At 46.1% G+C, this 13,511-nt stretch overlaps 1 protein-coding gene across 1 annotated transcript in view; it reads left to right on the plus strand.

Moving 5' to 3' along the window:
• The first annotated feature begins 1,406 nt into the window (after window positions 1-1,406).
• The window catches only part of CNN1 (calponin 1), an 87,262-nt gene continuing 75,157 nt past the window's right edge, over window positions 1,407-13,511 (plus strand). The window contains exon 1 of the mRNA XM_068274282.1: window positions 1,407-1,528. Within this exon, the coding sequence (XP_068130383.1) occupies window positions 1,466-1,528 (63 nt within the window). The 5' untranslated portion in view covers window positions 1,407-1,465. The remainder of the gene's footprint in view (window positions 1,529-13,511) is intronic.

Below are 13,511 nucleotides of genomic sequence, written 5' to 3' on the forward strand. Positions count from 1 at the left end.
TGGGGCTCCCCTGTCTGCGCTCCCACTCCAGCTAACTGGGCAGCATTTCTATCAGGAAACAGGGGAATCAATTACTCACCTACTTCCGTGATCCAGTGCTGCGTTCCACCACTCGTGTCACTTCCTGCAATGTCGCCCACTTACCCACTTCTGCAGTACAGTGGGCGGCATTGTAGGAACTGACGCAAGCGGTGGAACGCTAGCAGGTGAGTCATTGCTTTCCCCGCTCGCTGCCTGATTGAAATGCCGCGCAATTAGCTGGAGGGGGAGCGCAGACAGGGGTGCCCCAGGTGAGGGAGGGGGGTCTGACCCCCTACCCCACCTCTGTGCCCGCTGCTTCCTCTTCCTGGATGCTACCCCCTCCAAGCTACCTATACTGGGGGCAATTATACTACCTATCGGGGGGAAAGGGGGCGGCATCCTCACAAGTTTGCCTCAGGCGGCAAAAAGTCTAGAAACGGCCTCTTTGGGAACCCAATCCCTCTGGCCCTCTTTCTTCCTCATTAGTCCCTCTTTCAGGACTGATGTACAAATCCATGTAAATAAATGTATGTTTCTGCAGAAAAACGTGTTTGAGTCTAAACGTAATTCTCATCCTCTAAAATGATATATTTATTATTTTCAAACGTTAATATGAAGAGGTGTGGCTAATCTGGCCCAGTCGCTCTTCTGCGCATGCCTGGCCCTTCTGCACATGTGCAGAAGAGCATGACTGGTGTGGTTGAGCCAGTTAGCGGGACTGCTAGCAGGAGAACGGAGGCACGTGGGAGGATGGCGAGGGACCCCGCGGTGCTTATTGGGCTGGAGGAAGCCCAGGGTAAGTATCAAATATTTTACTTTTGACATCTCAAGTTTACATTAAATGTCCCTCTTTCTTATCTGAAAAAGTTGGGAGGTATGCTATCAGTCTGAATGAATCATGCTGTGTCCAGTATCAGCTGTTGTTACTAGCACATGTATTTACTCTTATACTCTACTGTTTACTCCTCATGCAGATAGGTCTCCTGGACACCATCTGGTCCTCCTCTTTGATTTAACCCCATTGTGGTTCATCTTCTTCACTTTGTTTCCCCCTCTCAGTCTCTGTCACAGTCTCTCTCTCTCCCTCTCAGTGTCAGGCTTGTATTCCTCTCAGCCTCCCTCCCTCCCTCTCCTCCTCCTGTCTCTGCCATCATCCCTAAAAATTCCAAAGTTGGAAAGTCTGACACACTCCTGATATCTCTCACTATATAAATATATATATGTATATTTCATTTCTTGCTCTCTCTCTCTTTTTTTCTTCTAATACCAACACGTTGACATCACAGGAGAGGCTGCCCTGCCATTGGCCGGGGGCTGGACCAATCCCTCGTGCTCCCTGCAGACACACATCACCCTGAATAGGAGACATTTAAAAACTTGCTGGAATACTTTTAAGAGCATCTTCTGACGGAGACTGAGGTGAAGGAAGAGGCAATTGTCAGCTATGTCGTCCGCTCACTTCAACAGAGGCCCAGCCTACGGGCTCAGCGCAGAGGTTAAGAACAAGGTGAGGTTTGTTGGGGATAAGAGCATGCCTGTGGCTGGACTGAAGAGCTGACACTTAGTAGTGTGCTGGTCTGTTTCTCTATGGACTGAAAAAGAGGTGGCTGCAGCAGACCTGAGTTCACTAAGCTCCCATGCCTTGGCATATGTCAGGTGGCATGACATGCCAGTAGCCAAGAGTTGTATTGCTGTAAATGTACTTGATTCTGCCTATACACTATTCAATTATCACGAAATTTTGTTTTTGATCGATATTACAATCGGTATAACAATCAATTGTTTTACAACTGACTAAAGACCAACATTGTGGATCAATCTTTCTATTATTATTTATATAGCGCTGACTACATCTGCAGCGCTGTACAGAGTATATCGTCTTGTCGCTTAACTGTCCCTCAGAAGGGATCACAATCTAGTCCCTACCATAGTCCTATGTCTATGTATGTTTCGTGTAGTGTGTGTATTGTAGTCTAGGGCCAATTTAGGTGGAAGCCAATTAACTTATCTGTATGTTTTTGGATGTGGGAGGAAACTGGAGTGCCCGGAGGAAACCCACGCAGACACGAGGAGAACATACAAACTCAGTGCAGATAGTGCCCTGGTTGGGGCTCAAACCGGGGACCCAGCGCTGCAAGGCGAGAGCGCTAACCACTACGCCACCGTGCTGCCCCCTATGCAAATGTTTAAATCCACTTCAATCCACGTTTTGTCTAATCAAATGTCTAATGGTGCAGAAAAACATTGTACAGTGTATGGCTTCCTAAGTACAAATAGTTTTTTCCCTGTCACATCCTAGCTAGGCTTTAGGCTAAAGAGCTTACACTTTAACTCTTGCTTGTCTGAAGAACTGACAGAAGACCTATAATCAAACATCTGACACTTTATAGGTGATCAATTCAAGCTGCAAATCTTTCATAATATGCTAATGTGTGATGGGCTAGTGCACTAATGCTGTTATGTATATATTCCTCGCCTGAAGAGCTGGCGTTTTGTTGCTAAGCGATCTATATCCCTCATCTGAAGAGCTATCGTTTTATTAATATTCCTGTAATCTGAGATGCTAGCCTCTGCATAGTCTAATGATCTTCAAGGATTATCAACAAACTGATATGTGTGCATCCTGTCTAAAGAGCTAAGGTTTGGCACCCTACAGACAGTCAGTAAAGGTTTGGTACCCTGCAGACAGCCAGTAAAGGTTTGGTACCCTACAGACAGCCAGTAAAGGTTTGGCACCCTACAGACAGTCAGTAAAGGTTTGGCACCCTACAGACAGTCAGTAAAGGTTTGGCACCCTACAGACAGCCAGTAAAGGTTTGGTACCCTACAGACAGTCAGTAAAGGTTTGGCACCCTACAGACAGCCAGTAAAGGTTTGGTACCCTACAGACAGTCAGTAAAGGTTTGGTACCCTACAGACAGTCAGTAAAGGTTTGGCACCCTACAGACAGCCAGTAAAGGTTTGGTACCCTACAGACAGCCAGTAAAGGTTTGGCACCCTAAAGACAGTCAGTAAAGGTTTGGTATCCTACAGACAGTCAGTAAATGTTTGGCACCATGCAGTCAGTCAGTAAAGGTTTGGCACCCTACACACAATCAGTAAAGGTTTGGCACCCTGCAGACAGTCAGTAAAGGTTTGGCACTCTATAGACAGACAGTAAAGGTTTGGCCCCCTACACACAATCAGTAAAGGTTTGGTACCCTACAGACAGTCGGTAAAGGTTTGGCACCCTACAGACAGTCAGTAAAGGTTTGGTACCCTACAGACAGTCGGTAAAGGTTTGGCACCCTACAGACAGGCAGTAAAGGTTTGGTACCCTACAGACAGTCAGTAAAGGTTTGGCACCCTACAGACAGTCAGTAAAGGTTTGGTACCCTACAGACAGTCGGTAAAGGTTTGGCACCCTACAGACAGGCAGTAAAGGTTTGGTACCCTACAGACAGTCGGTAAAGGTTTGGCACCCTACAGACAGCCAGTAAAGGTTTGGTACCCTACAGACAGTCAGTAAAGGTTTGGCACCCTACAGACAGCCAGTAAAGGTTTGGTACCCTACAGACAGTCGGTAAAGGTTTGGCACCCTACAAACAGTAAAAGTTTGTATAAGTGTTACAGAAAGTACATTGCACATCATACACTGCACAGTAGTGTAGATACTGATCAGACTGTATGGGGGGATAGGTATATATGAGTTTGGTTTTGGAGGAGGCGCAGTGGTTTGGTTATGTCGATGCTTTTATTTACATGATTTTTGCCGTTCATTCTTCATCGTATAGCTAGCTGTAACTGATATTTATAATGAAATCCCCAGTGCCTATGTCTTAAACCCTTCCTAATAATTAACCCTATCCTTCCCCTTTCGCGTCAATGCCTTTCTAAATGCCTCATCCTAATTGCTTGACCCCATGGCAGGGCGCACACTTGTTTGATTCGCACGCATTTTGCCACAAGCGGCAAAAAAACAGACCACTGCGCTAACCATCGAATTTACGGGTCTGCTTGGTATTAGCACATTGTTCGCGTTACACATTCATGTTTTTTTCTGCAGTTTAAAATCTGCCCACTTTCTGCTTTTTTATGCACAAACCCAATTACGATGTATCTTGTTGCAATCTGGAAACTCTCAAATGAATGTGGAAAATTGCATACGGAATAAGCCAGCGTGATTGGGTACTGATCGCAGAGCGCTGGAAATCCCGCAATCGCACACGTTGTGCTCCCTGCCTAAATGCCTAACCCTGGCATGGGAAAACTTGGCCCTCCAACTGTTGAGGAACTACAAATCCCACAATGCATTTGCCTTTATGAGTCATGACTGTGGCTGTCAGACTCCTGCAATGCATTGTGGGACTTGTAGTTCCTCAACAGCTGGAGGGCCAAGTTTGCCCATGCCTGGTCTAACCCCATGCCGCCTACCTTACCCCCACTTAAAGCTCATTTTCCACTGAAAATCGCACTGCGATGTAACTGGGATTTTATCTTTTTAGACAAAAGCAATTTTTTTTGGGTGTGTTTTGGAGTCATTTCTGTGCAATCGTACATTCTTATCAATCAGTATAACAGCGGGAAATTACAAAAAAAAATAAATCACATAGCGCTGCTAATGCTACGCAGTTGTCTTGTGCTCCACAAAATGCAGTAGGCACTACGTTTGCATTTAAAGTCAAATCAAATCACACTGGTGGAAATGGGGCAGCGCGATTTCAGTGATAATCATGTTGCCCTTGCATTTTGCGGATTGTCAGTGACATGACTGTGTACCGTGTAAAATGCTGCATTAGTGCCGACATCTTCCGCAGCGCTTTACAGAGTATATATAGACATATGTCCATTCTGTAGTCTAGGGCCAATTTAGGGAGAAGCCAATTAACTTATCTGTATGTTTTGGGGATGTGGGAGGAAACCGGAGTGCCCAGAGGAAACCCCCACAGACACAGGGAGAACATACAAACTCCGTGCAGGTAGTGCCCTGGCTGGGATTCAAGCACTGCAAGGCGAGAGCGCTATCCATTACCTGACTGCGCTGCCCACAGTACAATATAATAATATATTAGGACCAGGGCCGGGCCGAGGCATAGGCTGGAGAGGCTCCAGCCTCAGGGCGCAGTGTAGGAGGGGGCGCATAATTCATTCAGCTGTCTACCTAATTGTGTTTGAAGCAGAAAGAAATAAGAAAAGGGGATACATGGCAGTGACTGCAAGCCAAATAACTAGATATTAAGGTGTTGGGGAGGTTGTGGGCCCTGTGGCACCTCTTAGTCTAATAGCAATCAGTGTGTGACGGCTGGGGTAGGAGGGATGGAGGGGCGCACTTTGGTGTCTCAGCCTTGGGTGCTGGAGGACCTTGTCCCGCCTCTGATTAGGACATCTCCTCTAAAGGGACAGTCAGTGACATGACTATGTACTCTACTCTGTTACATCCTACAGAAGATGTCAGTGCTATATAAATATATAATAATATAGTAGTACATTAGACTATGACTATGATAGGGATTAGAGTGTGAGCTCCTCTGAGGAAAGTCAGTGACATGACTATGTACTCTGTAACATGCTGCAGAAGATGTCCGTGCTATATAAATATATAATAATATAGTAGTACATTAGACTATGACTATGATAGGGATTAGAGTGTGAGCTCCTTTGAGGAAAGTCAGTGACATGACTATGTACTCTGTAACGTGCTGCAGAAGATGTCCGTGCTATATAAATATATAATAATATAGTAGTACATTAGACTATGACTATGATAGGGATTACAGTGTGACCTCCTCTGAGGAAAGTCAGTGACATGACTATGTACTCTGTAACGTGCTGCAGAAGATGTCCATGCTATATACATATATAATAATATAGTAGTACATTAGACTATGACTATGATAGGGATTAGAGTGTGAGCTCCTCTGAGGACAGTAAGTGACATGACTATGTACTCTGTAACGTGCTGCAGAAGATGTCAGTGCTATATAAATATATAATAATATGGTAGTACATTAGACTATGACTATGATAGGGATTAGAGTGTGAGCTCCTCTGAGGACAGTAAGTGACATGACTATGTACTCTGTAACGTGCTGCAGAAGATGTCAGTGCTATATAAATATATAATAATATGGTAGTACATTAGACTATGACTATGGTATGACTATGGTATGACTGTGGTAGGGATTAGATTGTGAGCTCCTCTGGAGACAGTCAGTGCCATGAATCTGAACTCCTTAATGCGCTGCAGTAGATGTCAGTGCTATTTAAATGTATAATAACAAATGGAGCACTCTCAGTGTTCTGTTACTTTATTACCCCAGTGTGACTATTTGTCTATTTCTGTGCCTGTAATCCTCATGGCTTAAAGCGGCAATAAAATACAGAGCTAGCCAGTGAGCCGTGTAAGCTATAACTATGCCCTAAGCGCATGGAATAAGCACATAGTCTGCAGTCATGCAGCTGGTCTCAGGAGCTGACACTCTGATTGGATAATTGTGTGACCGCATCTGTCCTGAAGAGTTGACATCAGGCTGAAAGGATCTGAGACTTTTTAGTATTTAAATAACCCTTTGACGCACTAAAAAAAAAATTGCCCCTGTGGTAAATCAGTTACAGTTTAAACACATTTTAAACACCCTTTATTGTTTGTAATCTGCTTTAAAAATAAGTAAGAATACCTGTTTTAAAAATAATAAAGTAAACCAGTAAGTTTTTAAAAGCAAAATGTTTAATACTTGGGGAGGCATGGTGATGTAGTTAGTATTAGCACTCTCGCCTTTCATGGTTAGCACTCTCGCCTATCATGGTTAGCACTCTCGCCTTTCATGGTTAGCACGCTCGCCTTTCATGGTTAGCACTCTCGCCTTTCATGGTTAGCACTCTCGCCTTCCATGGTTAGCACTCTCGCCTTTCATGGTTAGCACTCTCGCCTTTCATGGTTAGCACTCTCGCCTTTCATGGTTAGCACTCTCGCCTTCCATGGTTAGCACTCTCGCCTATCATGGTTAGCACTCTCGCCTTTCATGGTTAGCACTCTCGCCTTCCATGGTTAGCACTCTCGCCTTTCATGGTTAGCACTCTCGCCTTTCATGGTTAGCACTCTCGCCTTTCATGGTTAGCACTCTCGCCTTTCATGGTTAGCACTCTCGCCTTCCATGGTTAGCACTCTCGCCTATCATGGTTAGCACTCTCGCCTTTCATGGTTAGCACTCTCGCCTTTCATGGTTAGCACTCTCGCCTTTCATGGTTAGCACGCTCGCCTTTCATGGTTAGCACTCTCGCCTTTCATGGTTAGCACTCTCGCCTTTCATGGTTAGCACTCTCGCCTTTCATAGCACTCTCGCCTATCATGGTTAGCACGCTCGCCTTTCATGGTTAGCACTCTCGCCTTTCATGGTTAGCACTCTCGCCTTTCATGGTTAGCACTCTCGCCTTTCATGGTTAGCACTCTCGCCTTCCATGGTTAGCACTCTCGCCTTTCATGGTTAGCACGCTCGCCTTTCATGGTTAGCACTCTCGCCTTTCATGGTTAGCACTCTCGCCTTTCATGGTTAGCACGCTCGCCTTTCATGGTTAGCACTCTCGCCTTTCATGGTTAGCACGCTCGCCTTTCATGGTTAGCACTCTCGCCTTTCATGGTTAGCACTCTCGCCTTTCATGGTTAGCACTCTCGCCTTTCATGGTTAGCACTCTCGCCTTTCATGGTTAGCACTCTCGCCTATCATGGTTAGCACTCTCGCCTATCATGGTTAGCACTCTCGCCTTCCATGGTTAGCACTCTCGCCTTTCATGGTTAGCACTCTCGCCTTTCATGGTTAGCACTCTCGCCTTTCAGCGCTGGGTCCCCAGCTTGCATCCCAGCCAGGGCACTATCTACAAGGAGTTTTTATGCTCTGTGTGTTGGCGTGGGTTTCCTCCAACTTACAGACAATATTTAGGGGTGACATACAGCAATATGACAATACAGGAATACAAGAAAACCAGATCACACAGCACAGTATGAGTACAAGGTAATGCTTAGTCACTGGATGGAGCATGGAGATTAGGCAAGTTAGGTTCACTCAGATCCATAGCATGGGTGCACAGTATCCATTATGCACCTTCATGGTGCATGATCAGGTAGGACACAAAAGGAGGAGGACCCTGCCAAAAGGCTTACAATCTAGAAGGGATTATTACCAGCACGGGACCAATAAAGAGCTAATACTGCGGTTGAGGGAGGGACTCTCTGGCCCAAGGGCCCCAATGCGGTTGCCACCTATGCACCCCCTATTGCTACGCCGCTGACTGTAATCTCCTGAAGCACTCTCATATGAGAGCGGCTGCACTACGCCTGCACAGTAGGGCAGACCCACTGCAGCGGAAAAAACTGAGCCTGATCGGGTCTGTGGTACTGCGCATGCGCAAGCCATTTTCTGGAGGACACAGCACTGGAAAGGGTCAGTGGAAGAGGACGGGGAAGAATCTGGATTAACGAGAGGCTTCCTTCTATAGAACTGAGTATTGATTTGGGCACTTTTTTTCCCTACAGGTGCACTTTAAAGGGGTTCTCCAGGGGAGTTTGAAAATAAAATCTGACACTTACCTGGGGCTTCTATCAGCCCCCTGTAGCTGTAATGTCCCGCGCCATCCTCCTCCGATCACCCGTTCCCCGCCGCTGGCCCAGGTCTAGTGCGGCATCCCATCCAACTGCGGCTGCGTGGCTGCGTGTGCTCGCTCCCGCACGCTGTCGGAAGCTTACAGCGCAGGCGCAGTACAAGAAAACTTCATACTGCCCCTGAGCAGTAAGCTTCCGATGACGCGAGCGGGAGAGCACATTATCCATCGAATAATTGCCCGGTGCCGGCGGTGGGGAACGGCGGATCGGAGGAGGACAGCGCGGGACATAACAGCTACAGGAGGCTGATAGAAGCCCCAGGTAAGTGTAAGATTTTATTTTCAACCCCCCCTGGAGAACCCCTTTAAAGGGGGACTTCAGCCTAAACAAACATACTGTCATTAAGTTACATTAGTTATGTTAATTAGAATAGATAGGTAATATCATTTTTTACCCACCCTGTTTTAAAAGAACAGGCAAATGTTTGTGATTCATGGGGGCTGCCATCTTTGTCATGGGGCAGCCATCTTTTTGGTTGAAAGGAGGTGACAAGGAGCAGGAGACACAGTTCCAACTGTCCTGTGTCCTGATAACCCCTCCCAGCTGCACACACCAGGCTTCAAATGTCAAATTAAAAATGTAAAAAAAAAAATTTGCACCAAAACAGCAGAACGAGAGCAACAACTTCAGAAATCCCATCATGCTTTGCACAGCATTTGGGGAAAAAAGCCCGGGCAGTTTTCTTCTGTGCAGCTAAAAATGAGGCTTGGATAAGAGAAACAAAGTTCTGATGCTGTGATACTGTTCAAGAAACACCAGGCCTTTTCAGTGCTGCTGAGTCGATTTTTAGTCCGGATGTTCACTTTAAGGCCCCATTTATACATAACAGAATTTGTGTGCGATTTGTGGTTCTGCGAATCAGCATTCGCTGCACATCTACTGAAATTCAGAAGCATCGCATTTGACTTGGGTTATTGTGTAATTTCTTTTCAGGTGCGAATGTTCTACAGAAAAAAGTTGCACGGCTTATATGCTTTATCGCAACGGACGTGCGATTCACCTATCAAAGCTAGCCAGTGGGAATTGCAAACTTTTGTATTGGTGATACAAATTTGAAGTTGATTATCTACATTTTCATGCAAATTAACGTCATGTGTATGCATGAAAAATTGACATTCTGAAAATTCGCATAGAAAATGCCAACAAACAAAAGATTTGATACTGAAAAATCACAAAATGAAGAATCGCAAATAGAAAAAAACCCTGCAGAAAAACGCGGACAAAGGTTGCAGGAATAGGTATGAAAGTTGCCTTAAAGGACAACTGTAACAAGATATATGGAGGCTGCCATATTTATTTCCTTTTAAGCAATACCAGTTGCCTAGCAGCCCTGCTGATCCTCTGCCTCTAATACTTTTAGCCATAGACCCTGAACAAGCATCTTTGAGTTGGGTGCCCAATACAAGCTATACTTCATCAGGCAGTAGTCAAGCTATACCAATCAGGCAATAGTTAGGCAACCTAATAACTAGCCAATCAGCTACTGCGCTTTTGCTTGTTACTAGCTGATCGATTATCACTAGTTGAACAGCCAGTACTACAGATAGTATAGTTACTTTAGGAGGTAGTTAGTGTAAGCCATTAGGAAGAAGGGTTAGTATTAGGCATTAGGAGCAGAGGTTAATGTTAGGAAGTAGGAGGGAGGTTACTAGTATTAGGCATTAGGAGTAGGATTAGTGTTAGGCATTAAGAGGGGGGTTAATGTAAGGAAGTAGGAGGGAGAGTAGGAGGGAGGGTAGTGTTAGGCATTTGGAGGAGGGTTAGTGTTAGGCATTAAGAGGGGGGGGGGTTAATGTAAGAAAGTAGGAGAGAGAGTTAGTGTTAGACAATAGGTGGAAGGGTAGTGTTAGGCATGAGGAGGGGGTTAGTGTTAGGCATGAGGAGGGGGTTAGTGTTAGGCAATAGGAGGGAGGGTAGTGTTAGGCATTAGGAGGTAGAGTAGTGTTAGGCATTAGGAGGGAGGGTAGTGTTAAGCATTAGGTTAGTGTTGGGCATTAGGAGGGGGGTTAGTGTTAGGCAATAGGAGAGGGGTTAGTGTTAGGCATTAGGAGGGGGGTTAGTGTTAGGCAATAGGAGGGAGGGTAGTGTTAGATATTAGGATGGAGGTTAGTGTTGGGCATTAGGATGGGGGGGGGGGGGGGGGTAGTGTTATCCATTAGGAGAGGGGTTATTGTTAGGCATTAGGAGGAGAGTTAATGTTAGGCATTAGGAGGGGAGGTTAGTGTTAGGCAGAAGGAGGGAGGTTAGTAGTGTTAGGCACTAGGAGGGGGTTAGTGTTGGGCATTAGGAGGAGGGTTAGTGTTATGCATTAGGAGGGAGGGTAGTGTTAGGCACTAGGAGAGAGTTAGTGTTGTGCATTAGGAGGAGGGTTAGTGTTATGCATTAGGAGGGGAGGTCAGTGTTAGGCATTAGGAGGGAGGGTTAGTGTTAGGCATTAGGAGGGGGGTTAGTGTTAGGCATTAGGAGGGGGGTTAGTGTTAGGCATTAGCAGGGAGGGTAGTGTTAGGCATTAGGAGGGGAGGTCAGTGTTAGGCATTAGGAGGGAGGGTTAGTGTTAGGCATTAGGAGGGGGGTTAGTATTAGGCATTAGGAGCAGAGGTTAATGTTAGGAAGTAGGAGGGAGGTTACTAGTATTAGGCATTAGGAGTAGGATTAGTGTTAGGCATTAAGAGGGGGGTTAATGTAAGGAAGTAGGAGGGAGAGTAGGAGGGAGGGTAGTGTTAGGCATTTGGAGGAGGGTTAGTGTTAGGCATTAAGAGGGGCGTTAGTGTTAGGCATTAGGAGTGGCGTTAGTGTTAGGCATTAGGAGGGAGGTTAATGTTAGGCATTAGGAGGGGGTTAGTGTTAGGCATTAGGAGGGGAGGTTAGTGTTAGGCATTAGGAGGGAGGTTAGTGTTACACATGAGGAGGGGAGGTTAGTGTTAGGCATTGGGAGGGAGGTTAGTGTTAGGCATTAGGAGGGGACGTTAGTGTTAGGCATTAGGAGGGGAGGTTAGTGTTAGACATTAGGAGGGAGGTTAGTGTTAGGCATTAGGAGGAAGGTTAGTGTTAGGCATTAGGGGGGGCATTAGTGTTAGGCATTAGAAGGGAGGTTAGTGTTAGGCATTAGGAGGGGAGTTAGTGTTAGGCATTAGGAGGGGCATTAGTGTTAGGCATTAGGAGGGAGGTTAGTGTTAGGCATTAGGAGGGGGGGTCAGTGTTAGGCATTAGGAGGGAGGTTAGTGTTAGGCATTAGGAGGGAGGTTAGTGTTAGGCATTAGGAGGGGGGGGGGGGGGGGTCAGTGTTAGGCATTAGGAGGAAGAATAGTGTTAGGCATTAGGAGGGGCGTTAGTGTTAGGCATTAGGAGTGGCGTTAGTGTTAGGCATTAGGAGGGAGGTTAGTGTTAGGCATTAGGAGGGGGTTATTGTTAGGCATTAGGAGGGGAGGTTAGTGTTAGGCGTTAGGAGGGAGGGTAGTGTTAGGCATTAGGAGGGGGGTTAGTGTTAGGCATTAGGAGGGGGGGTCAGTGTTAGGCATTAGGAGGAAGGTTAGTGTTAGGCATTAGGAGGGGCGTTAGTGTTAGGCTTTAGGAGTGGCGTTAGTGTTAGGCATTAGGAGGGAGGTTAGTGTTAGGCATTAGAAGTGGGTTAGTGTTAGGCATTAGGAGGGGAGGTTAGTGTTAGGCGTTAGGAGGGAGGGTAGTGTTAGGCATTAGGAGGGGGTTAGTGTTAGGCATTAGGAGGGGGGAGTCAGTGTTAGGCATTAGTAGGGATGGTTAGTGTTAGGCATTAGGAGAAAGGTCAGTGTTAGGCATTAGGAGGGAGGTCAGTGTTAGGCATTAGGAGGGGCGTTAGTGTTAGGCATTAGGAAAGGAGATTAGTGTTAGGCATTAGGAGAGGCGTTAGTGTTAGGCATTAGGAGGGAGGTTAGTGTTAGGCATTAGGAGGGGCGTTAGTGTTAGGCATTAGGAGGGGTGTTAGTATTAGGCATTAGGAGGAGAGGTTAGTGTTAGGCATTAGGAGGGGAGGTTAGTGTTAGACATTAGGAGGGAGGTTAGTGTAGGCATTAGGAGGGGCGTTAGTGTTAGGCATTAGGAGGGAGGTTAGTGTTAGGCATTAGGAGGGGGGTTAGTGTTAGGCATTAGGAGGGGGGTTAGTGTTAGGCATTAGGAGGGGCGATAGTGTTAGGCATTAGGAGGGGGGTTAGTGTTAGGCATTAGGAGGGGGTTAGTGTTAGGCGTTAGGAGGGGGGTTAGTGTTAGGCATTAGGAGGGGGTTAGTGTTAGGCATTAGGAGGGAGGTTAGTATTAGGCATTAGGAGGAAAGTTAGTGTTAGGCATTAGGAGGGGGGTTAGTGTTAGGCATTAGGAGGGAGGTTAGTGTTAGGCATTAGGAGGGAGGTTAGTGTTAGGCATTAGGAGGGAGGTTAGTGTTAGGCATTAGGAGGAAGGTTAGTGTTAGGCATTAGGAGGGGGTTAGTGTTAGGCATTAGGAGGGAGGTTAGTATTAGGCATTAGGAGGAAAGTTAGTGTTAGGCATTAGGAGGGGCGTTAGTGTTAGGCATTAGGAGGGGGTTAGTGTTAGGCATTAGGAGGGGGTTAGTGTTAGGCATTAGGAGGAAGGTTAGTGTTAGGCATTAGGAGGAAGGTTAGTGTTAGGCATTAGGAGGGAGGTTAGTGTTAGGCATTAGGAGAAAGGTTAGTGTTAGGCAGTTGGAGGGGAGGTTAGTATTGAGGTGCCCATTAATAGTATAATATTTTCCTCAGATGCAATAATTCAATGAGATTTTTATGATTTAATTGCACAGAAAATAATGCAGTATGTGGAGAAAATCAATGGGGAATGATTCTATGGCCGATTGGAATAAATAATTTT

Source organism: Hyperolius riggenbachi, chromosome 3, assembly GCF_040937935.1.
Source record: "Hyperolius riggenbachi isolate aHypRig1 chromosome 3, aHypRig1.pri, whole genome shotgun sequence".
In the NCBI taxonomy this organism is placed as follows: domain Eukaryota; kingdom Metazoa; phylum Chordata; class Amphibia; order Anura; family Hyperoliidae; genus Hyperolius; species Hyperolius riggenbachi.